Genomic DNA, 26163 nt, shown 5'->3' with positions numbered 1-26163 from the left:
ATGAACTATCAGTTTGATAAGTCACAGATGCAAAATACTAACGCAAATTCTTTACAGACGAATGGAAAAACTGGTAGAAGCGGACCTCGGGGAAGATCAGTTTGGATTCCGTAGAAATGTTGGAACACGTGAGGCAATACTAACCTTACGACTTATCTTAGAAGAAAGATTAAGAAAAGCCAAACCTATGTTTCTAGCATTTGTAGACTTAGAGAAAGCTTTTGACAATGTTAACTGGAATACTCTCTTTCAAATTCTGAAGGTGGCAGGGGTAAAATACAGGGAGCGAAAGGCTTTTTACAATTTGTACAGAAACCAGATGGCAGTTATAAGAGTCGAGGGGCATGATAGGGAAGCAGTGGTTGGGAAAGGAGTGAGACAGGGTTGTAGCCTGTCCCCGATGTTATTCAATCTGTATATTGAGCAAGCAGTAAAGGAAACAAAAGAAAAATTTGGAGTAGGTATTAAAATTCATGGAGAAGAAACTTTGAGGATCGCCGATGACATTGTAATTCTGTCAGAGACAGCAAAGGACTTGGAAGAGCAGTTGAACGGAATGGACAGTGTCTTGAAAGGAGGATATAAGATGAACATCAACAAAAGCAAAACAAGGATAATGGAATGTAGTCAAATTAAATCGGGTGATGCTGAGGGAATTAGATTAGGAAATGAGACACTTAAAGTAGTAAAGGAATTTTGCTATTTAGGGAGTAAAATAACTGATGATGGTCGAAGTAGAGAGGATATAAAATGTAGACTGGCAATGGCAAGGAAATCGTTTCTGAAGAAGATAAATTTGTTAACATCGAGTATAGATTTAAGTGTCAGGAAGTCATTTCTGAAAATATTTGTATGGAGTGTAGCCATGTATGGAAGTGAAACATGGACGATAACTAGTTTGGACAAGAAGAGAATAGAAGCTTTCGAAATGTGGTGCTACAGAAGAATGCTGAAGATAAGGTGGGTAGATCACGTAACTAATGAGGAGGTATTGAATAGGATTGGGGAGAAGAGAAGTTTGTGGCACAACTTGACTAGAAGAAGGGATCGGTTGGTAGGACATGTTTTGAGGCATCAAGGGATCACAAATTTAGCATTGGAGGGCAGCGTGGAGGGTAAAAATCGTAGAGGGAGACCAAGAGATGAATACACTAAGCAGATTCAGAAGGATGTAGGTTGCAGTAGGTACTGGGAGATGAAGCAGCTTGCACAGGATAAAGTAGCATGGAGAGCTGCATCAAACCAGTCTCAGGACTGAAGACCACAACAACAATGTATGTTGTGTGTGTTTCCTATTTGCATTGTTCAGAAATATAAGAATGCTGATGTTTATAAAGAATTGAAAGAGATCATCTCTGCAAATTCATCGCCCAGAGTATTCACTAGTAGTGATAGCTCATTTTACAGCTGCAACCTTTCAATCTGCCTTTGGTCTACAGCAGAAATATCCTTAGAAGGTGTAGATGATCCAGATAGTAGTAATAATAAGAAGAAGAAGACGAGGAGGAGGAGGAGGAATTTAGGGCATTTGCATGTTCTCATGTTTGTTCGTACTTCTATACACTGATCATGACTGGCTGTTATTACAGTGAAGTACTGCATGAGGAGACAAGAATTATCAACTCCATTCTCAAAAATTTCAAACACACAATTGTATGCTATGTTCACTAGTGAACAATGAAATTATTATTGACTGGTGTTAGAATTTAGAAATAAACTAGTATCAGCTTTAGTACTTACTGATTTCATTCTTTAGGAGTTGGGACACACAAGAAGGTACTTTCTGAAATCTGAACAGGACGGTTAGTTTATGACAGTTTTGTGCAGGAAGTGCAATGAAATGGAACAATTAAACGTGTTGGAAACTTCGCATGGCATCTCCCCTGAATATGCAAATTACTATAATAAGGCAGATGTTCCTCACAATGCAAAATATCTTTATACTAACAGCAGAATCTTTGAAATTATAGCAGCTCCACAAAATAAAAAAATTGTGATTTAGTGGAACTACAATACACAAAACTGTATCACTTTTATGAAACCCTGTAATTGTCTCCCATTGTGATGCATAAGTTTGAAATTTGGCTCAAGGTGGCTACAAACTTCCTCTTTAATGGTGCAAAAACATGGCGCCCTGTGACTTCAACCTCGGGCTCAGTGACACTTCAAACGGCAAGGTGTCAACACAGGTGAAAAATAGGCCACAGCTCAGAAGTTCATTAGACATCCTTAAAGTGGGGTTGAATTGACCAGGATGTGGTTGCAGTGTTGAACAATGTGAACAACATTGTCCTGATGCTCCCTGTACTGTGAACTGTAGGTTTCACCTGAGAAATGTGTGGGAATCAGTGTCCTGAGGGAAGGGGTCATTTCAAATGTTCAGATGTGTGTGAATTCCTAAGGGACCAAACTGCGAAGGTCATCGGTCCCTGGACTTACACACTGCTTAAATTAACTTAGACTAACTTATGCTAAGAACAACACACACACCCAAGTGAGGGAGGACTCGAACCTCTGACGGGGCGGAGCCGCACAGATCGTGGCAAGATGCCTCAGACCGCGTGGCCAGGGTCGTTTCAGTGCCACCTTTTATGCCAGCTCCTGAAGGCGTTTCGTGTTGATTCTGAGAGGCTATGTGTCTCAAATATTTTCATCGGCTTCACATAAGAAAACTGGGTGATTCCAAAGCTGGGTGTTGCAGTTCTGACTGCCTCCACAGAAACGTCAAAGGAAGGGGTAAAATGTGTATAAGAGAGTGTGTTACGACCTTCCCATCATTTGACACATCCATGATTGGGCAGAATTGTGGTGAAATTTGATGCCAATGTCACGTCATTCAGCCACTTTACATCTCGTATGAACTTTGCATGTGTCGACACCTTGCTGTTTGAAGCGCTGCCAAACCAGCGGATGGTGTTGCAGAGTGCCGTACTTTTGCACCATTACAGAGGTAGGTTGTAGGCACCTTTGAGCTAAATCTCAAATTTATGCATTACAATGGGAGACAATAACGAGGTTTTGGAAAAATTGATACTTCTTTTTTGTTGTGCATTGTATCGACACGTCTTTTATGAACTTATTGATACATGAGAACTCCATGAAGACTTTAAAATTACAGTTTGGATATGGTAGTGTAAGCCGCTGAAATAATTTTAGCAGAAAAATTTTGTGCATCTTCTGAATCATTTGAAGCTTATTAGAATGACACCAATTGCAACTGATTTCAGTGTCCATTTTTCAACAATGATAAAATTTTTGATGAAAATATTCTACAAGGGTCAAGAGATGAATTATACTTTATAGGAATTTTGTGATGTGGAGTTGTCATGGTTGCACAGCTTATGTTTTAGGCTCAGAAAATGGATATGGCAATTTTATAGTGTAATTTGAGATAGTTACTTTATTTAGTGTAATTTGAGATAGTTACTTGGAAGACAAATATTACACTGCACCAAACTTTTTTTCAATAGTTTGTATTTCATTAAACTTATATTTTCATACAACCTAGCACCTTTTGGTTAATTGTGCAGTTTTCTAAGTAGTAATCAAAAACAAATCTCAGCCCTACAACGTGGCACTGATAAGAGTAAACTTAAGGTCCAGTGCTCTCTTTTGGAAAAAATCAAATAGGGTTTCCAGTTCTCTGTCTACAATTAGAAGATATATATTTCTGTTTTGTATGATTCCAGAAGCAGAATCAAAGGGGGTGTTAAGGAGTGAGACAACTGGGAGAGGAGGGAATAGTGTGAGTGGGCCAAAGAGGAAGTAGAAATTTTCCCTGGAATATAATATTTAAATGATTTGGCACAGTTTACAATGTTTCTTGTGCACTTTAGAGTTAATATAATAGATATAACAGACTGATAGAACAAAAGTGACTGGATAGTAATAATGAAGTGATGTCACCCTGTCGTTCCTTTCCGTATCCAGTAAGGAAAGACTAGGTAGCTTGTGGAAACACAATAGCAACTTCCAAGATGTAAATGGTATGGAGAGTGGTTGTGAGGTACATTCCTTAATCCAAAGTGATGTGTGTACTATAATCTACCCTATCAGTGCTACAGAAAATTGTTCAGAAGTTCAGGTTATAAAATCACTCTTTGGACCACAACAACCTGGAAATACATGACTTTGTCAGAGTGGCTGGTAATAACAGCTACAAGCTATCTGGTAAACAATTACATATTGAAGAGAAGTGGTGGGCCCGTTGACTCTGTCACAGTAAAAACTTACTTTTTGATCACAGGAGACTTTCAGTTGATGGCCTAGCACCACATCCGCAAAGTATGAACTTGACTATGTATTATGCCGGCCGGAGTGGCCGAGCGGTTCTAGGTGCTACAGTCTCGAACCACGCGACCGCTACGGTCGCAGGTTCGAATCCTGCCTCGGGCATGGATGTGTGTGATGTCCTTAGGTTAGTTAGGTTTAAGTAGTTGTAAGTTCTAGGGGACTGATGACCACAGCAGTTAAGTCCCATTGTGCTCAGAGCCATTTGACTATGTATTACAAATAAATAGTTGAGATATCTGCTCATGACCCAAAATCTCCTTTGAAAAATGCAATGGAGCTGTGAACAGCAATGTAAGTGGCATACCTCAATGTTTATGCACACATGGTCCATCAGTTAGTTTATGTCATGTAGATTGCTGCTCTTCATAATGGCAGATATCCTAAGCATTATGAATGTTCTGGTACTGCAGCATAATAAATGCAAAATTATTTTTACATCTGACTAAGAGTTCATAATACAGGTTGCATTTTAAAAAGAGCCAATAGAATTCAGCTTTAAACATACCTCCCAATTTGTAAGCCATTAGGTAAACAGACAATATTTCATTGACACCACCAATGCGGCATGAATCAATCTGACAATATTGCATTCCACCAGCCTGCAGAAACTGCTTGAACATTACGCGGTTGCAGCACATCTCTCCAGTTGCCACACCAATCCCAAGTGGTTTCAGTGCCTATTTTGTTTAAAAATGCACAGAAAAACAATAAATTATTTTGACATCAAATTTATTTTGTTTCCAATAATTCCATTTCCTAAAATATTTAATTATAGTTACTGGGCATTTGCTGTACCTTGGCTATTGCAGCATGTCCAAGAACATCATCAGGGGAAGTAGGCTCCTCAATCCAAAGTGGCTTGAACTCGGCCAGTTCCTTCATCCAGTCAATAGCTTGCTGTACATCCCAATTCTGATTGGCATCTACCATCTTCAAAAAAAGGATGCCAATCAGTAATGTATGTTATAATATAACTCAGTATTTACAAAGTCAACTTTTACCTACACAAAAATATGTACAGAATGGGACCAGGATGTAAGAAACATAATATTACTTTTAAAAAATCATGAACTTTCAGAACTACACATTTCTTATTTGAAAGGTAAAGAGGAATGACTGGGGAAAAAACAAAATACTAACATAGTTTCACCCAGCTGAGAATCAAACCCGGCCCCCCTGCGGTTGGCATCATTCAGCCACACTCACCCTACAGCTACCAAGGCGGAATTTCCGGTGACTGAGTGATGTGTGCTACACAGAAACATAACAGCACAGGAAATTTATCTAGTGTTTGAACAAGCTACCACTTTTTTACTCTCTCTCTCTCTCTCACTCACTCACTCTCTCTCTCTCTCTGTCTCTCTCTCCCCCCCCCCCCCCCCCCCCCACACACACACACACACACTTGTGTGATTTATAGAGGGTGATAACTGGGAAAGTGTAGAATGAGTGGGGAATGGCACATTAGTTACGGGCACTCTATTATATTTCATTTATATATCATTATTGGATAATGGATAATCCATTCAGCTGTTTTACTGATGTTATTTGATTCATATAATCAATCAATTTAAAAATTATACAGTTTTATCTTCAGACGTCCTTGTGACAGTCCAACTCATCCAAAACACTCAAATAAAAAAGTGATCCAAAACATTGGCATACTGAAAATCAATAGTGCTACTGTAAGCATAAAATATGCCAGTTCTTGTGTACATACAATGTGAAGCTACTGGGGCTGTGACGCACAGCATTTTCAGCCACTGAGCATCTGGGTTTGGGGAAAAGTAGTGTTCCACAACAGCAGCAGCAACGCTATGGGGTATGTTGACATGCAGGAACATAAGGCCAGCATGTAGTCTAACGATAATAGGACAGGAACCATGGAAATGCATGAATTAAGTGGTCAATGTCTTGAATGAGATTTTTCACTCTGCAGCGGAGTGCGTGCTGATATGAAACTTCCACAGTATCCTCCATTTCTATTTACAAGACATTGGCCATGAAACTTCCTGGCAGATTAAAACTGTGTGCCTGACCGAGACTCGAACTGGGGATCTTTGCCTTTCGCGGGCAAGTGCTCTACCACCTTAGATCTGAGCTACCGAAGCACGACTCACTCCCCATCCTCACAGCTTTACTTCTGCCAGTACCTCGTCTCCTGAAGATGTCGATGAACCAAGAAAATGTTTCTTTGGGAGCATTGTAGCCAGTTGTGGTGATGTGACCAGTAGATAGACTAGCGTATTTCATTTGTCTTGCTTTGAAAGAAGTGAAAAGTGCTGGCGTAAGAAGCAGATAGAATCAAGAGACAGATTTTGTTGGAAGCCATATTGGACTTACACAATGGGATCATAGTGGTAATGTTTGTAAGCAGATATAGTGTAAATCTAGCAGAGATATTCAGCCTGTGTCTCTCATCCTTCCCTATCTCTGTTTTGACATATCATTATTTTCTCAGTGCTGGTGAAAGTGATCTGTATCCTCTCTCCTCCCTCAAATTACCTCTTCATCCCACAGATACACAGCCATGGTCACTACAACTGTAAGGGTTGGTTGCATTTTATTTGTGTGTGTGAGGTTGAGGGGGAGGGAGGGAGGGAGGGAGGGAGGGAGGGAGGGAGAGAGAGAGAGAGAGAGAGAGAGAGAGAGAGAGAGAGAGAGAGAGAGAGAGAGCACATATACGTGTGCCTCTGTCAATGGCGAGATTATGAACAATGAAGCATTGTAAAAGCTAGAAATATTTTGCTGACTGTTTTCTTATGTTATTTGACCCATTTCTGCTGTACACGAATATGAATTATTTTTTTTATGTTTATGTTTTTTACATACAGAGTGTACAAAAATGTGCCAGAAAATGTATGCCTAGTGATTTATTCTTCTAGCAATTTATTCTACAAGGGTTAGTGCAAAAGCCATTGCAACTATTTTTTTTTTCTTGCAGATATGTGAACAGACCACAAACTGCTGTTTGTCACATTAAAGCTAAAGATGCATAGTGTGTATTCACAACAATAGATGGCTCTGCGATCGCTCGTAGCAGCATATAGTGCACTACAAAATCAGTTGTGTGGCAAGTGTCATGTGAGATTGAAGTAACCCATTTTGAGCTGCACACACACATCAAAATAAATCTACTCCAAGGAAGAAATGTGAAAGAATGTCACAGTGAATTGGTGGAAGCCCTTGGGAATAATGCCCTCCCACACCATATGGTAGCATAGTGGGTGGGAAAGTTTCAGCAAGAGCATGTGGCAACTGGTGATAAGTATTGCTTGGGATGACCTTTGAGTGTGCAGGCCAGTGTGGCATATTCCATAATAGAGTATCTCTTGGAGGAGACAGACAATGGACGCTACTGCAGTTAGAAAGAGTAAGCGGTATTGAGAAACCAACCATCCACAGGATATTGGGAACAGACCTACAAATGTGCAAAATCGCTTCACAGTGGGTACTTGCTTGAACTGAAAGAAGTTCAGTGGTGGTTTTGATACGTAATATGCTACAAACATTTAGCACACCGCAACAGGATGGCAACCACTTCTTCTCATGCATAATCACCATTGATGAATTTTGTGCCAAGCGATATGAACTGAAACTCAAAAGATCGATCCACGGAGTGGTGACATGCATGATCACCAAGGCAACAGAAGTTATATCAGAAAACTTCCCCTGTGAAACTGACAGTGTTTGTCACATATGATGTCAGGGGTGTCAGTGTGTGCCACTTTGTTTCACAAGGCAGAATAATGAGAACTGGAATTTATTGATGCGACAGGTATGATGTAGCATTTGGGCGGAACGTCTGGATCTTGTGGACAGTGCAATGATATGGCAAGACAATGCAAAACCACATAAAGCAGAGTGTGAATGGTGGCAACTGTGACACTGGGTGTGGGAACGATAGGAACACCCACTGTATTCTCATGAGCTTTTGCCCTATGATCTCACATAAAAGATAAACAAATCACTATGTGGCAAGCAGTTTGCGACAAGAGAGGACATTGCAATTGCTGTGTGACAACAGGTGACCCAATTCAGACATGGTGCAAGAAATGGTGGTGCAGATGGTGTTCAGTGCGTCCCACGTTGTTGGCAGCATTTGGTGAATGTTGCAGGGGGCTACTTTGAATGCCTTTAGATCCAGTTTTTCCATGTCAACTGTATGTGTGATGCGCTGTAATTATTTTGCACCATCAAACCAGTATTGTCCTGGACACTACTATAATAAATATGTGAGGTGCAATGTTCACATGTTCTTCAGTGTCTATACGGATAGTCCCCACCTTGTTGTTTCATCTGTATATGTTGCATTTTCAGATTGGCTGGTATCTGCAGGATGAAAACAGTTGCAACGACTTTTGCCCCAACTGTCATTTATACAAATTACACATGTACAAAACACATTTACAGCTACAAAAATTGCTCGAAGTGACCACTCTCTGCTTCCATGCATTCCCTGAGCTTTCATTCCAAATTTGGTCAAATCAATTTTCAATATACTCTCTCAGAACATCGACATTTGGTAGTTTAATACAGCAAGGAGTTTAAATGTCCCCATAGGAAAAAACCAATGGCTTCAAATCTGACAATCGAGCAGACCCTTCAATGGATCCCCCTCGGCCAATCCACTTGTTCAGAAACTAGTTATCAAGATACTGGTAAACTATCCATGTAAAGTTAGGTGGAACACCATCGTGCATAATCCACATTTGTTGGGTGATATCTAGAGGTACACCATCAAGTGAACAACTCTTGCTGGGAGACTGTAGATGTCTAGCAAGATGTTGCAGAAAGAAGTAGGGACCGATGAGATGATCACGAATGATTCTGTCCCACACTGCAATTGAACTTCTGTTGATGTCTGTCTTGCCATACTTCACGACCATTTTACTAGCTCAGATGCAGATGTAATTGTTATGATAATCGATGACCCCATCACATGAAAAGCCAGATTAAACAGTAAATAAGGTACATGCTAAGAGCTGCAGAAACACAGTACTGAGCCCTAAAATGCATTGGCTGAAAGTTTGCATCATTTAATCCTTGCACATGTTGAAGGTGATATTAATACAGAAGATTTTCATGCAGAATGTTCCAGATCATCAAGTGATTAACCCCATCCCTTTCCACAATTCTCCTTGTACTAGGTGATGAAGTTTCATCCACAGAGTGAAGAAACCGTTCATCTAGCTCAGGCATTCACATATTGTAGGTCTCCTGTCATTTGCAAGTGTCTTCTCAAATGAGATTCTTCCAGAAGCTAACTGCCTCCCTGAGAAATGCTCAGCATAAAGCTGACATTCTGCATTCACATTCCCATCTGCTAGGCCATAAATGTAGTGCATATCTGCCATTTCAAACATTGAAGACACCCTTGTGAAGCGTTCTGGTGGAAGTTACTGTAAGCAAGAAGTGAGTGAAAACACACATTTGAAGATACCGTATTTACTCGAATTTAAGCCGCACTCGAATCTAAGCCGCACCTGAAAAATGAGACTCGAAATAAAGGGGGAAAAAAAAAAAATTCCCGAATCTAAGCCGCACCTGAAATTTGCGACTCGAAATTCAAGGGGAGAGAAAAGTTTTAGGCCGCACCTCCAAATCGAAACAAAGTTGGTCCATTGTAATACGAGACACAATTTACGTCGAATGAATGACGATACAATCGTAAGCTTAGCAGTTAAGCTTTACCAGGTAGCCATTGCTATGCGTCAGGCGCTCCGTCCGTATTTGTGCGAGTACCATTCCTTTTTCACGTGCTCTGTCTGGTTTGAATCGATTGCTTATTTTGTTTTGATCTGATAAGTGCCGTTTTCTTTGTTATAGGTGTTCACGTCATCCTAAGCTGAAAATGCATTACTGTACTGTCAAACATTGTTTGTCGCATTCTGACAGTGCGTGTTTACGGCCTGTCGCCGCTCGCGGCACGGTTTGCTTTTGTGCGCGCTACCGCCGCTTACAATTAAAAAAAAGAGAGAGAGGGGAATCGTCTCATTAGCGAAACAATGGCAAGAGACTGCTATTTGTTGTTACTTACACTGCTGCTTTCTTTGATAATGATCAACAAGAACCAAATAATAGACTGCGTATTTCAGCAGATGTTCTGAACGAGAGTTCGGCGAAAATTTTTCTCCGTTTGAAAATCTTTGCGGCCGCTTCTGTAGTACATCAAATTCTGCACAGAAATTAGAGTCATCTTAGATTTAAAAATCTGGTCAGTTGCCATACTTCATTTCTGACTGTATCACATTAGGTATAAGAATAACACGAATATAAACATGACACGATACGTATATTCTTCCGCGTTTGCTGTTGTCTCACTCTAGTTTCGTAGTTTATTAGGCAGGATTTAAATGAGGTAGCAGCAAACGCGAAAGAATACATGGCAAAATGTTTATATTCGATTATTCTTATGGTGAAGAGAATACTGCATGTGATTCACATTTCATCAGGTTCCTATTAGCAACCAACTCTTCTCACTGGTAGGAAAAAATTCAGAACGTAGAGTTGGCCATATTGACAAACAGTCTTGCCAGTCGGATTTTCGTAGTACATTGAAATTCTGCTACATTCGAAGATGAACAATACGGAATTTGTATTTACTTCGTTGGATAATGTATGAAAATGCAGTGGTCGAAACTCGGGGCGGAGAAAAAAAAAGCTCGTCTTCCACCTTTCTTTTTTTTTTTTAATTTATTTACTGACGCAGAGGTTTTGGCGAAAGTATTTATCTTTGTGCCTACAAAGCATACCTGTGTAGCGCTACATATATTCGACAGCAGAAGTTATAGTTGTAGCGGCACCTACCAACATTTTTCAGAACTTCCACAAAAATGGGAAAAAAAGTGCGGCTTAGATTCGAGTAAATACGGTAATTACACAACCAGGAATCATTGCAAGGAATCCCTTTCATAGCTTCCTAAAAAGGATTTTTGGCCACATGTTAATACAAACATTTTGTAATGTTTTAATGTCAAGAACAAATCCCTAAATTTTCTGATACATGTTTCTATACACCCTGTATAATATAATGGATAGAAAACTAAGTAACATAGCACTAGAATAAACACTGTTTTATGTATGGGTTCCCATTAATCTTTAAAATTGGTTCAGATTTAATTTTCAGAATTTCTACACTTTCTCCTTAAGAAATATGTAAGTACATCAGACAAGAGAGTTTTTGTCTACATACCAATTTATTGTCCCAGCCGATGATTTCTCTTACTATTTTACAACGGCGTTTATCATCCTCTAAATTTTGACCAACTTTAACTTTGAAACACGTGAATCCCTGAGAAAGGTACTCTCGACAAAGATCACGCACACGTTCAGATGAATAACCTAACCAACCTGTAATGTAAAATGAGTATAAATAGGGTTAGTTGATATAATAAATAGCAAGTGAAATTTCAAGTGCAGAATATCCTCTTTCCCTCCCCCAAAGTCACTACTGTTTTATTGTGCTGCCCTATTGCACTGCTGCCAGGAAATCTGTGAATATCTTACTTTTCCTTAAAATTGAGATGTAATATCAGTGAAGTTCATCTAGATCTACACCTTTATCGACATACAAACTGTACAAGCCACACTGTCATGCATGGTGGAGGGTACCTTGTACCACTATCAGTCATTTCCTTTCCTGTTCCACTTGCAAATAAAGCAAGCGAGGGAAAAGCGACTGTCTATATGCCTCTGTATATGCCCTTATTTCTCTTATCTTAATCTTTGTGGTCCGTATGCGAAATGTACACTGGTGATAGCAGAATGATTCTGCAGTCAATTTGAAATGCCAGTTCTCTAAATTTTCTCAACAGTGTTTCACAGAAATAACATAGTGTTCCCTCCAGGGATTCCAGTTTGAGTTCACGAAGGATCTCCATAACACTTTTTGTGTTGACCAAACCTACCAGTAACAAATCTAGCAGAACACCTCTGAATTGCTTCAATGCCTTCCTTTAATCCGACGTTTTGGGGATCCCAAACATTCAAGTGGTACTTAAGAATGGGTTGCACTAGTGTTCTATATGCAGTCACCTTTATAGATAACCTACACTTTCCTACAGTTCTCCCAATAAACTAAAGTCGACGATTCACCTTCCCTACTGCCCAATACATGCTGCCCCATTTCCTATTACTTTGCATCATTATGCCTAGATATATAATTGAAATGACTGTGTCAAGCAGCAAATCACTGAACTCATGTTCATTTACAAGTGTAGTAATCCACTGTATCAACAAAGCTCCCAGAAGCCACCAGTCAAACTTACTACAACCATCCAACAGCTGCATCACCATCAACAGTGTGGCATGTCCCCATTTCCTGATCAGCTGAATCAGCTGAGTACAAGAACCTGATACACAGTCTTGCTATCAGGAACCGTGTACCCGCTCCTCTCCTCTAAATGCTGGATAAATTCTGGCAATGAAATTTGTTGCTCCCACCAAGGATTGAACTAGTTATCTGCACATGCATTAGTGCCCTTGGCTATAAGGCCTGGCATTCCTTCAATAACCACCCACGTAATGAACAGTTTTAGTGATAAGGTGGATGCTGTGGTTTTCACAATGGTATGTAGGGTCCCCCTGAATAGGTCAGGCGTGCACTACACGCCGGAAGCGGCTACAACGGTAGCAGAGTACGTGTGGAGTGCACATGTGGGTTTTTTAGGTTAGAGAATTCCCTCCCTAGGCCCGACAAGATGCCTCCTGAGATGCGGCAAGGTAGGAGTAGGCAAAATGCAACAGGGAATAACAATATTAGTGTGCTAATAGTAAACTGCGGGAGCGTCTATAGAAAGGTCCCAGAACCGCTCTCATTAATAAACGGTCACAATGCCCATATAGTGCTAGGGACAGAAAGCTGGCTGAAACCAGACGTAAACAGTTATGAAATCCTAAACTCAGATTGGAATGTATACCACAGAGACAGGCTGGACAGTGAAGGGGGAGGCATGTTTATAGCGATAAGAAGTGCAATAGTATCGAACGAAATTGACAGAGATCCGAAATGTGAAATAATTTGGGTGAAGGTCACGGTTAAAGCAGGCTCAGACATGGTAATTGGATGTCTCTATAGGCCCCCTGGCTCAGCAGCTCTTGTGACAAAACACCTGAAGGAAAATTGGGAAAATATTTCTAGTAGATTTCCCAACCATGTTATAGTTTTGGGTGGAAATTTTAATTTACCAGATATAGACTGGGAGACTCAAATGTTCATAATGGGTGGCAGGGACAAAGAATCCAGTGAAATTTTTTTAAGTGCTTTATCTGAAAACTACCTTGAGCAGTTAAACAGAGAACCGACTCATGGCGATAACATATTAGACCTTCTGGTGACAAACAGACCCGAACTATTTGAAACAGTTAACGCAGAACAGGGAATCAGCGATCATAAAGCGGTTACTGCATCAATGATTTCAGCCGTAAATAGAAATATTAAAAAAGATAGGAAGATTTTTCTGTTTAGCAAAAGTGACAAAAAGCAGATTACAGAGTACCTGACGGCTCAACACAAAAGTTTTGTCTCAAGTACAGATAGTGTTGAGGATCAGTGGACAAAGTTCAAAACCATTGTACAATATGCGTTAGATGAGTATGTGCCAAGCAAGATAATAAAAGATGGAAAAGAGCCACCGTGGTACAACAACCGAGTTAGAAAACTGCTGCGGAAGCAAAGGGAACTTCACAGTAAACATTTTTTTTTCTCTCTCTCTCTCTCTCTCTCTCTCTCTCTCTCTCTCTCTCTCTCTCTCTCTCTCTTTTTTTTTTTTTTTTTTTTTTTTTTTTTTTTTTTTTTTTTTTTTTTTTTTTCCATCAGTCTACTGACTGGTTTGATGCGGCCCGCCACGAATTCCTTTCCTATGCTAACCTCTTCATCTCAGAGTAGCACTTGCAACCTACGTCCTCAATTATTTGCTTGACGTATTCCAATCTCTGTCTTCCTCTACAGTTTTTGCCCTCTACAGCTCCCTCTAGTACCATGGAAGTCATTCCCTCATGTCTTAGCAGATGTCCTATCATCCTGTCCCTTCTCCTTATCAGTGTTTTCCACATATTCCTTTCCTCTCCGATTCTGCGTAGAACTTCCTCATTCCTTACCGTATCAGTCCACCTAATTTTCAACATTCGTCTACAGCACCACATCTCAAATGCTTCGATTCTTTTCTGTTCCGGTTTTCCCACAGTCCATGTTTCACTACCATACAATGCTGTACTCCAGACGTACATCCTCAGAAATTTCTTCCTCAAATTAAGGCCGGTATTTGATATTAGTAGACTTCTCTTGGCCAGAAATGCCTTTTTTGCCATAGCGAGTCTGCTTTTGATGTCCTCCTTGCTCCGTCCGTCATTGGTTATTTTACTGCCTAGGTAGCAGAATTCCTTAACTTCATTGACTTCGTGACCATCAATCCTGATGGTAAGTTTCTTGCTGTTCTCATTTCTACTACCTCTCATTAACGTCGTCTTTCTTCGATTTACTCTCAAACCATACTGTGTACTCATTAGACTGTTCATTCCGTTCAGCAGATCATTTAATTCTTCTTCACTTTCACTCAGGGTAGCAATGTCATCAGCGAATCGTATCATTGATATCCTTTCACCTTGTATTTTAATTCCACTCCTGAACCTTTCTTTTATTTCCACCATTGCTTCCTCGATGTACAGATTGAAGAGTAGGGGCAAAAGGCTACAGCCTTCTCTTACACCCTTCTTAATACGAGCACTTCGCTCTTGATCGTCCACTCTTCTTATTCCCTCTTGGTTGTTGTACATATTGTATATGACCCATCTCTCCCTATAGCTTACACCTACTTTTTTCAGAATCTCGAACAGCTTGCACCATTTTATATTGTCGAATGCTTTTTCCAGGTCGACAAATCCTATGAAAGTGTCTTGATTTTTCTTTAGCCTTGCTTCCATTATTAGCCGTAACGTCAGAATTGCCTCTCTCGTCCCTTTACTTTTCCTAAAGCCAAACTGATCGTCACCTAGCGCATTCTCAATTTTCTTTTCCATTCTTCTGTATATTATTCTTGTAAGCAGCTTCGATGCATGAGCTGTTAAGCTGATTGTGCGATAATTCTCGCACTTGTCAGCTCTTGCCATCTTCGGAATTGTGTGGATGATGCTTTTCCGAAAGTCAGATATTATATCGCCAGATTCATATATTCTACACACCAACATGAATAGTCGTTTTGTTGCCACTTCCCCCAATGATTTTAGAAATTCTGATGGAATGTTATCTATCCCTTCTGCCTTATTTGACCGTAAGTCCTCCAAAGCTCTTTTAAATTCCGATTCTAATACTGGATCCCCTATCTCTTCTAAATCGACTCCTGTTTCTTCTTCTATCCCATCAGACAAATCTTCACCCTCATAGAGGCTTTCAATGTATTTATTTATTTATTTATTTATTTATTGTTCCGTGGGACCACATTTAGGAGAAGTCTCCATGGTCATGGAACGAGTCAATACATGAAATTATAACACGATTGTAGAAACAGATAAAATGAAATATAAGAAACATATTCAGGCGACAAGTCGTTAGTTTAAATAAAGAAAATCAAAAATGTACACTGGAATTTGCTTAATTTTGTATCTCTTCCAGGAGCTCCTCGACAGAATAGAAGGAGTGAACCATGAGGAAACTCTTCAGTTTAGACTTAAAAGTGTTTGGGCTACTGCTAAGATTTTTGAGTTCTTGTGGTAGCTTATTGAAAATGGATGCAGCAGAATACTGCACTCCTTTCTGCACAAGAGTCAAGGAAGTGCATTCCACATGCAGATTTGATTTCTGCCGAGTATTAACTGAGTGAAAGCTGCTAACTCTTGGGAATAAGCTAATATTGCTAACAACAAACGACATTAAAAAAAATACATACTGTGAGGGCAATGTCAAAATTCCCAGACTATTGAATAGGGGTCGACAAGAGGTTTTCGAACTTACACCATACATAGCTCGAACAGCCCGTTTTTGAGCCAAAAATACCCTTTTTGAATCAGAAGAATTACCCCAAAAAATAATACCATATGACATAAGCGTATGAAAATATGCGAAGTATACTACTTTTCGTGTTGAAATGTCACTTATTTCAGATACTGTTCTAATGGTAAATAAAGCGGCATTTAGTTTCTGAACAAGATACTGAACATGGGCTTTCCACAACAGCTTACTATCTATCTGTACGCCTAGGAACTTGAACTGTTCCGTCTCGCTTATAACATGCCCATCCTGTCTGATTAAAATGTCAGTTCTTGTTGAATTGTGGGTTAGAAACTGTAAAAACTGAGTCTTACTGTGATTTAGCATCAAATTATTTTCCACAAGCCACGAACTTATATCATGAACTACATTATTTGATAATGTTTCAATATTACACACAAGATCCTTCACTACCAAGGTGGTGTCATCAGCAAACAGAAATATTTTTGAATCACCTGTAATACTAGAAGGCATATCATTTACATAAATAAGGAACAGCAGTGGCCCCAGCACCGACCCTTGGGGAACGCCCCATTTAACAGTGCCCCATTGGGACTGAACATCATTACCACTCTCAATATTGCGGAGGATTACCTTCTGCTTTCTGTTCTTAAAGTAGGAGGCGAACCAATTGTAAGCTACTCCCCTTACTCCATAATGTTCCAACTTCTGCAGTAATATTTTGTGGTCAACACAGTCAAAAGCCTTCGTTAAATCAAAGAAAACACCTAACGTTCGCAACCTTTTATTTAATCCGTCCAAAACCTCACAGAGAAAAGAGACTATAGCATTTTCAGTTGTTAAACCGTTTCTAAAACCAAACTGTACATTTGACAGCAAATTATGTGAATTTAAATGCTGCAGTAACCTTGTATATACAACCCTCTCAATAACTTTAGCAAACACTGATGGCATAGAAATAGGTCTATAATTGTCAACATTATCCCTGTCTCCCTTTTTATAAAGTGGCTTCACTACCGAGTACTTTAATCGGTCAGGAAACCGACCACTCCTAAAGGAAAAGTTACAGATATGGCTAAGTACTGAGCTAACATACGTGGAACAATACTTCAGTATTCTGCTAGACACCCCGTCATATCCATGAGAGTTCTTGGTCTTTAGTGATTTAATTATTAACTCAATCTCCCTCTTGTCAGTATCATGGAGGAGCATTTCAGGTAACAGTCTCGGAACACTTTTTTCTAAGAGCGCTATATGATTCCCTGTTGGGACTAGGTTTCTATTTAGTTCACCTGCTATATTCAGAAAGCAATTATTAAGTACTGTACATATATGCGACTTATCAGTAACACGGACATCCCCACTACGCACTGATTCTATATTCTCGACCTGTCTCTGCAGACCAGCCACTTCCTTTACGACTGACCATATGGTTTTAATTTTATCCTGAGACTTAGCTATTCTATCTGCATACCACATACTTTTTGCCTTCCTAATAACTTTTTTAAGCACCTTACAATACTGTTTGTAATGGGCTGCTGCATTTAGATTTTGACTGATTCTAACGTTTTGATATAATTGCCACTTTGTTCTACAAGATATTCTTATCCCTTTAGTCAGCCACCCAGGCTGCCTGTTTGTGCTAGTACCCTGTTTTGAACGTTCTAACGGAAAGCAACTTTCAAAGAGCACGAGAAAAGTCTTGAGGAAAGCATTATATTTATCGTCTACTGTATCAGCACTATAAACATCTTGCCACTCTTGTTCCTTGATAAGGTTTACAAAAGTCTGTACAGCAACTGGATCAGCTTTCCTAAAACGTTGGTAACTATATTTAACATGTGTTGCAGCACAAAAAACTTTTAGACTTAAAATTTGTGCATCATGATCTGAAAGGCCATTCACCTTTTTGCTAACAGAATGCCCTTCTAATAATGACGAATGAACAAAAATATTGTCTATGGTTGTTCTACTGTTCCCTTGCACTCTCGTTGGAAAGAATACGGTTTGCATAAGATTATATGAATTAAGGAGGTCTACCAGCATCCTTTTCCTTGCACAATCACTTATACAATTAATATTGAAGTCACCACATATAACTAACTTTTTGTATTTCCTATAAAGTGAACCAAGAACCTCCTCTAGCTTTAGCAAAAATGTTGTGAAATCGGAGTCTGGGGATCTATAAATAACAACAGTAAGAAGTTTAGCTCCACTAAATTTAACCACACCTGCACAACATTCAAACACCTTTTCAGTGCAGTACTTTGAAACATCAATTGACTCAAATGGGATACCGTTTTTCACATACATGGCTACTCCCCCACACCGCAAAGAGCTCCTAGAAAAGCTGCCAGCCAACCTGTATCCTGGTAAAGGAAGCCTCTGAATTATCTCCTTATTTAAGAAGTGTTCAGATATACCAATAATTTCAGAGTCAACATCTATAAGCAGTTCACTAACTTTATCTCTAATACCTTGTATATTTTGATGAAATATACTAATTCCCTCATTAATCGGATACCCAAGCTTTGTAGAGAGTGGTTTCTTTGTTAGAGAGACTTCCCTTAAGCAGGAATACCTATCAGCTGACTTCAATCTAAAAAAGGTACAGCTCTAACACCCACAACTACCGGAATTTTCCCATGAGTGATCCCACCACCCCCACCTATGCTGTCACCTATAAGTTTTGCCAACCTCCCCTTCCCATACCTGTTGAGGTGCAGGCCATGTCTAGTGAAACCCGTCCTACTGATAGACTCCACCGACACCACTGAAATGTGACTCATGCCTTCTGTCATCAGCGCACCCCCAAGTCTCATGTTATTACGCCTGACGGCTGTATTAAGATGAGGCCGATCGTGACGCTGAAACAGTTCCACGAAATGCACATTCGTGTTGCCAGTCTGAGTGGCTATCTTTTCCAGGTCACCATCTATGTCATACTCCCCATCCCTATCAATACTATTACCAGCCCCACCCACAATCACTACCTGATCCTCTTTAGTAAAATCCCTACATAACCCCCCTATGTTAAAAGTCACCTGAGCCAATCCTGCATTAGGCTTCACAATGCTGGTGACCTGGTACTCACTCCCCAAAACTTCCTGCAACTGCTGGCCTACACCTCTACCATGAGAACTACCTAACAGCAGAACCTTCTTCTTTCTCTTAGACTTTGCAACTGTCCTAGCCACCGTAACTGCTGAGGTCTGCTGCATACTTCCTACATCTACAGCTACTAGAGATTCCTCTCCACTAGACTCTGACAGTTGGTCATATCTATTACAAACACCAATAGTAAAACTATCTGAAAATCTCCTTCTCCTAGCAGATCTCTTGCCAACAGCCAGCTCCCATTCCCCAACCCCCTTCTCCCTCCTCATCCTATCTAGCTCCTCCTGTGCGTTTTTCAACTGCACCTGAAGGGCACAGATCTTACGCTCCTGCTCCTCTATCAACTTACTCTTGCTACATAACCTGCAGTTCCAGGAGAGGATCTCACCAGAATGCCCACTGGCTTCCCCACTGCATTCCCCCCAGTGAAAATACTTCGAACAAGTCTCACACCGCAATCCACTACTCACGAACCTACGGCAAAGCCCACACTTCTCACTCATGGTAAAATTTTACAATTATTGAAACAAGAAAACAACTTTATCTAAGTTCCGCTACTACAATAAGAAGATGTTAAAAACTGACTACAATAATGACAAACTTGCTCTACAAGGGAAGTAACTACTATTATTGACAGTATTAATCAACAACAAATGAGAATATAACAAAATACTAACACAGAAAGAAAATCAAACGTCTAATGACAGTAACGAAACTGAAAGCAGTTCGCAAAAATTTCTTCTGAAGTTATTTCACCGGAAAACACCAAGAACACCGGTTGAAGACTACTAAAGTTCCTAAATAAACTACTATACACAAACAATTAATTAGTACTTAGCTTTCGATGCGCCGCTACAGCTGCAACTGGTCAGCGCGGAATGTAAACACCGGTAAGAGGTTAAGTTGCTCGATACGAAACACTCACAAATATCAGGCCACAACACAAGAAATTCTTTCCACCTATCTGCTCCCTCCTCTGCATTTAACAGTGGAATTCCCGTTGCACTCTTAATGTTACCACCGTTGCTTTTAATGTCACCAAAGGTTGTTTTGACTTTCCTGTATGCTGAGTCTGTCCTTCCGACAATCATATCTTTTTCGATGTCTTCACATTTTTCCTGCAGCCATTTCGTCTTAGCTTCCCTGCACTTCCTATTTATTTCATTCATCAGCGACTTGTATTTCTGTATTCCTGATTTTCCTGGAACATGTTTGTACTTCCTCCTTTCATCAATCAACTGAAGTATTTCTTCTGTTACCCATGGTTTCTTCGCAGCTACCTTCTTTGTACCTATGTTTTCCTTCCCAACTTCTGTGATGGCCCTTTTTAGAGATGTCCATTCATCTTCAACTGTACTGCCTACTGCGCTATTCCTTATTGCTGTATCTATAGCGTTAGAGAACTTCAAACGTATCTCGTCATTCCTTAGTACTTCCGTATCCCATTTCTTTGCGTATTGATTCTTCCTGACTAATGTCTTGAACTTCAGCCTACTCTTCATCACTACTGTATTGTGATCTGAGTCTATATCTGCTCCTGGGTACGCCTTACAATCCAGTATCTGATTTCGGAATCTCTGTCTGACCATGATGTAATCTAATTGAAATCTTCCCGTATCTCCCGGCCTTTTCCAAGTATACCTCCTCCTCTTGTGATTCTTGAACAGGGTATTCGCTATTGCTAGCTGAAACTTGTTACAAAACTCAATTAGTCATTCTCCTCTTTCATTCCTTGTCCCAAGCCCATATTCTCCTGTAACCTTGTCTTCTACTTCTTCCCCTACAACTGCATTCCAGTCGCCCATGACTATTAGATTTTCGTCCCCCTTTACATACTGCATTACCCTTTCAATATCCTCATACACTTTCTCTATCTGTTCATCTTCAGCTTGCGACGTCGGCATGTATACCTGAACTATCATTGTCGGTGTTGGTCTGCTGTCGATTCTGATTAGAACAACCCGGTCACTGAACTGTTCACAGTAACACACCCTCTGCCCTACCTTCCTATTCATAACGAATCCTACACCTGTTATACCATTTTCTGCTGCTGTTGATATTACCCGATACTCATCTGACCAGAAATCCTTGTCTTCCTTCCACTTCACTTCACTGACCCCTACTATATCTAGATTGAGCCTTTGCATTTCCCTTTTCAGATTTTCTAGTTTCCCTACTACATTCAAGCTTCTGACATTCCACGCCCCGACTCGTAGAACGTTATCCTTTCATTGATTATTCAATCTTTTTCTCATGGTAACCTCCCCCTTGGCAGTCCCCTCCCGGAGATCCAAATGGGGGACTATTCCGGAATCTTTTGCCAATGGAGAGATCATCATGACACTTCTTCAATTACATGCCACATGTCCTGTGGATGCACATTACGTGTCTTTAATGCAGTGGTTTCCATTGCCTTCTGCATCCTCATGTCATTGACCATTGCTGATTCTTCCGCCTTTAGGGGCAATTTTCCACCCCTAGGACTAGAGAGTGCCCTGAACCTCTATCCGCCCTCTTTGACAAGGCCATTGGCAGAATGAGGCTGACTTCTTATGCCGGAAGTCTTCGGCCGCCAGTGCTGATTATTTATCAAAATTTAGGCAGTGACAGGGATTGAACCCGGAACCGAAGATGTTTTGATTATGAATCAAAGGCGCTACCCCTAGACCACGGGTATCATAAACATAAATGTAGCCAAAGCCTTGCAGACAAACAAAAATTACGCAAAGCGAAATGTAGTGTGAGGAGGGCTATGCGAGAGGCATTCAATGAATACGAAAGTAAAGTTCTATGTACTGACTTGGCAGAAAATCCTAAGAAATTTTGGTCTTATGTCAAAGTGGTAGGTGGAACGAAACAAAATGTCCAGACACTCTGTGACCAAAATGGTACTGAAACAGAGGATGACAGACTAAAGGCCGAAATACTAAATGTCTTTTTCCAAAGCTGTTTCACAGAGGAAGACTGCACTGTAGTTCCTTCTCTAGATTGTCGCACAGATGACAAAATGGTAGATATCGAAATAGACGACAAAGGGATAGAGAAACAATTAAAATCGCTCAAAAGAGAAAAGGCCGCTGGATCTGATGGGATACCAGTTCGATTTTACACAGAGTACGCGAAGGAACTCTTGCAGCGGTGTACCGTAGGTCTCTAGAAGAGCGTAGCGTTCCAAAGGATTGGAAAGGGCACAGGTCATCCCCGTTTTCAAGAAGGCACGTCAAACAGATGTGCAGAACTATAGACCTATATCTCTAACGTCGATCAGTTGTAGAATTTTGGAACACGTATTATGTTCGAGTATAATGACTTTTCTGGAGACTAGAAATCTACCCTGTAGGAATCAGCATGAGTTTCGAAAAAGAAGGTCGTGTGAAACCCAGCTTGCGTTATTCGCCCACGAGACTCAGAGGGACATAGACATGAGTTCACAGGTAGATGCCATGTTTCTTGACTTCCGCAAGGTGTTCGATACAGTTCCCCACAGTCGTTTAATGAACAAAGTAAGAGTATATGGACTATCAGACCATTTGTGTGATTGGATTGAAGAGTTCCTAGATAACAGAACGCAGCATGTCATTCTCAATGGAGAGAAGTCTTCCGAAGTAAGAGTGATTTCAGGTGTGCCGCAGGGGAGTGTCATAGGACCATTGCTATTCACAATATACATAAATGACCTTGTGGATGACATCGGAAGTTCACTGAGGCTTTTTGCAGATGATGCTGTGGTGTATCGAGAGGTTGTAACAATGGAAAATTGTACTGAAATGCAGGAGGATCTGCAGCGAATTGACGCATGGTGCAGGGAATGGCAATTGAATCTCAATGTAGACAAATGTAATGTGCTGCGAATACATAGAAAGATAGATCCCTTATCATTTAGCTACAAAATAGCAGGTCAGCAACTGGAAGCAGTTAATTCCATAAATTATCTGGGAGTAGGCATTAGGAGTGATTTAAAATGGAATGATCATATAAAGTCGATCGTCGGTAAAACAGATGCCAGACTGAGATTCATTGGAAGAATCCTAAGGAAATGCAATCCAAAAACAAAGGAAGTAGGTTACAGTACGCTTGTTCGCCCACTTCTTGAATACTGCTCAGCAGTGTGGGATCCGTACCAGATAGAGTTGATAGAAGCAATAGAGAAGATCCAACAGAGAGCGGCGCGCTTCGTTACAGGGTCATTTAGTAATCGCGAAAGCATTACGGAGATCATGGATAAACTCCAGTGGAAGACTCTGCAGGAGAGATGCTCAGTAGCTCGGTACAGGCTTTTGTTGAAGTTTCGAGAACATACCTTCACCCAGGGGTCAAGCAGTAAATTGCTCCCTCCTACGTATATCTCGCGAAGAGACCATGAGGATAAAATCAGAGAGATTAGAGCTCACACAGAAGCATACTGACAATCCTTCTTTCCACGAACAATACAAGACTGGAATAGAAGGGAAAACCGGTAGAGGTACTCAAGGTACCCTCCGCCACACACCGTCAGGTGGCTTGCGGAGTATGGATGTAGATGTAGATGTAGATGTAGATATTTTCTCATTTATATTTTATTGCTGCATTATTATTCTGTAGTAGTGGGCTGAAGTAAATTTGTTAGAGTTATCTTTTATTACCAGTCAAAATTAGAAAAGTTTAACTGAAAACTAAAATAATGAAAAATTCCTGAAAGTCTAAAAACTTCCTGAGTTTTTCTCGAATTTCCCAGTTGTCCTGGGGTGCATATACCATGTACGAATTTTCACCATCAGAAATGAGTCTCCAAATGTAAGGTCTTATGTAGTCTTTAGGAATAGCACCAACAGTTCAAAACAGTAATCTCACTCAAGCAGGTGTGTGATAAGCACATTTAGTGGTGCCTCAAATAAGGTGAAAATTGTATGTAGTACAACAGTTTCATGAAAATAACACTAAGACAACTGATGACACAATTGAGGTTATAAAAATGTCATTCAGCCACAAGAACGTGAATCTTTGCATATTCACAAACAATGAGCAGCAAATGTGAAAGACCTGACTGGCTGTGGAGACAGCTACACTACATTTATGATTTGCCTTTTCTTTGAGGTGACTATGTTGCATGCTCCTTTAATATAAATGAGAGCTGCACTAGTTATAAGCACAAAAATCAGACACTCGTAAAATTTATTCGCACATGGTACAGCCTCCTCTTCCTTTTTCTTGTTCAGTCCACTTTACCCCATCCAGTTGCCTCTCCCATCATGCGCTGCTGCTGCTTATAGTCTGGGTTCAGCTGCCAGAAACTGTGGTTGTGTGTGTGTGTGTGTGTGTGTGTGTGTGTGTGTGTGTGTGTGTGTATCTATACTCTCCAAACATTGTGAAGTGCATGGCAGAGGGTACTTCTCATTGTTCTACACATTAGGGTTTCAGCAAGTGTATTTGCAGCTGTGAATATGGACTAATATTAGCTGCATAATGATATGATGACAATGAAATTTTGTGCCAGACTGGCACTCGAACCTGTGTTTCCTGCTTTTCACAAGTGCCCACCTTACTGTTTGGCTATCCGAGCATGACTCATGGCCAGACCCAAACTTACATATGTTGTCAACCGTGTGCCTACAAATTACACTTGTGCATCCATTACGTATATTCCCATACAGGGGAGACAATTTATTTGAAAGTCGCTTGCCCAGTGTTGGTGGAAATACAAAATATTGCAGTGCCTTTTCTGAATTACAAAGCAATGTTCCTTCGTAATTTGGAATAACACAGGCACTGCTTCCACTGGACAAGTGACTTTCAAGTAAAATGTCTCCTCTGTATGGGAATATACATAATGGCTGTACAAGTACAGGTTGTTGTAGACATTATGGCCACCGACCTACTATCAATATAAACCCATTCGGGCAACAGCAACGTCACGTGGCAAGGAATGACTGCTAGTCAGACACGTGCACAGTGCATGTAGTATCAGTGAGTGTGCTGTCCATTTGTAGAATGGGGAATGTGCGCAATCTATCTGAGTTTGACCGAAGTCTGATAGTGATTGCCCGAAAGTTCGGCACGAGCATTCCGGAAACTGCACGGCTTGTCAGGTGTTTGAGGAGTGCTGTGCTGAGTGTCTTCAACATGTGGCAAAACACGGTGAAACCACGTCCAGACATCATGGGGTGGCCACCCCTCATTACCTATGTCGGACATCGTATGCTGGGCAGACCTGTAAAACAGGACATGGCAGAGCACAAATGTGTCTGAGTGAATAGTGGACCAAACACTCCGAATGATGGGCCTAACAGCCAATGACCCATGCATGTATCAATGTTAACACCATGGCATCAGCAACTATGACTGGGCACTTGACCGTCAGCACTGTCTGATGAATGCCGATACCTTCTTCATCGTGCCGATGGGAAGGTGCGAATCTTTTGTCTTCCAGGAGAACAGCTTTTTGACACCTGTACTGTGGGACAGAGACAAGCTGGTGGCAACCGCTTTATGCTACGTGAAACATTCATGCTGGCACCCATGGGTCCAGTGGAGCTCGTGCAAGGCACCCTGATGGCCAAGGGGCATTGTAAACTGGTTGCAGACCATCTACACCCCTTCATGATGATTACGTTTCCCGACGGCAGTGGCATTTTTCCAAAAGATAATGAACCATTTCACATGGCCAGGAGTGTGACAGAGTGATTTGAGGAACACAGTGGCGAGATCCAATTAATCTGCTGGCCCTCCAACTCACCAGATCTGAACCTGATCAACCACATGTGGGATGTAATGAACGTCGTATCAGAGCCCATCAACCCCTTCCCCGGAGTTTACTGGAATCAGGTGAC

The 26163-nt window shown here is 40.7% G+C and overlaps 1 protein-coding gene across 5 annotated transcripts in view; it reads right to left on the bottom strand.

The window, feature by feature from the left end:
- LOC126474982 (mitochondrial enolase superfamily member 1-like) overlaps positions 1-26163 on the bottom strand; it is a 141966-nt gene that overhangs the window by 60262 nt on the left and 55541 nt on the right. For all 5 annotated transcript variants that reach the window (XM_050102519.1, XM_050102520.1, XM_050102517.1 and 2 more), the window contains exons 7-9: positions 11489-11646; positions 5089-5223; positions 4799-4970 (exon numbers count right to left, since the gene is read on the bottom strand). In XM_050102519.1, coding sequence (XP_049958476.1) covers positions 4799-4970; positions 5089-5223; positions 11489-11646 — 465 coding nt within the window. The remainder of the gene's footprint in view (positions 1-4798; positions 4971-5088; positions 5224-11488; positions 11647-26163) is intronic.

This window comes from Schistocerca serialis, chromosome 4, assembly GCF_023864345.2.
Source record: "Schistocerca serialis cubense isolate TAMUIC-IGC-003099 chromosome 4, iqSchSeri2.2, whole genome shotgun sequence".
NCBI classification, from domain to species: Eukaryota; Metazoa; Arthropoda; class Insecta; order Orthoptera; family Acrididae; genus Schistocerca; species Schistocerca serialis.
This window is presented reverse-complemented; position numbering and strand designations above follow the sequence as displayed.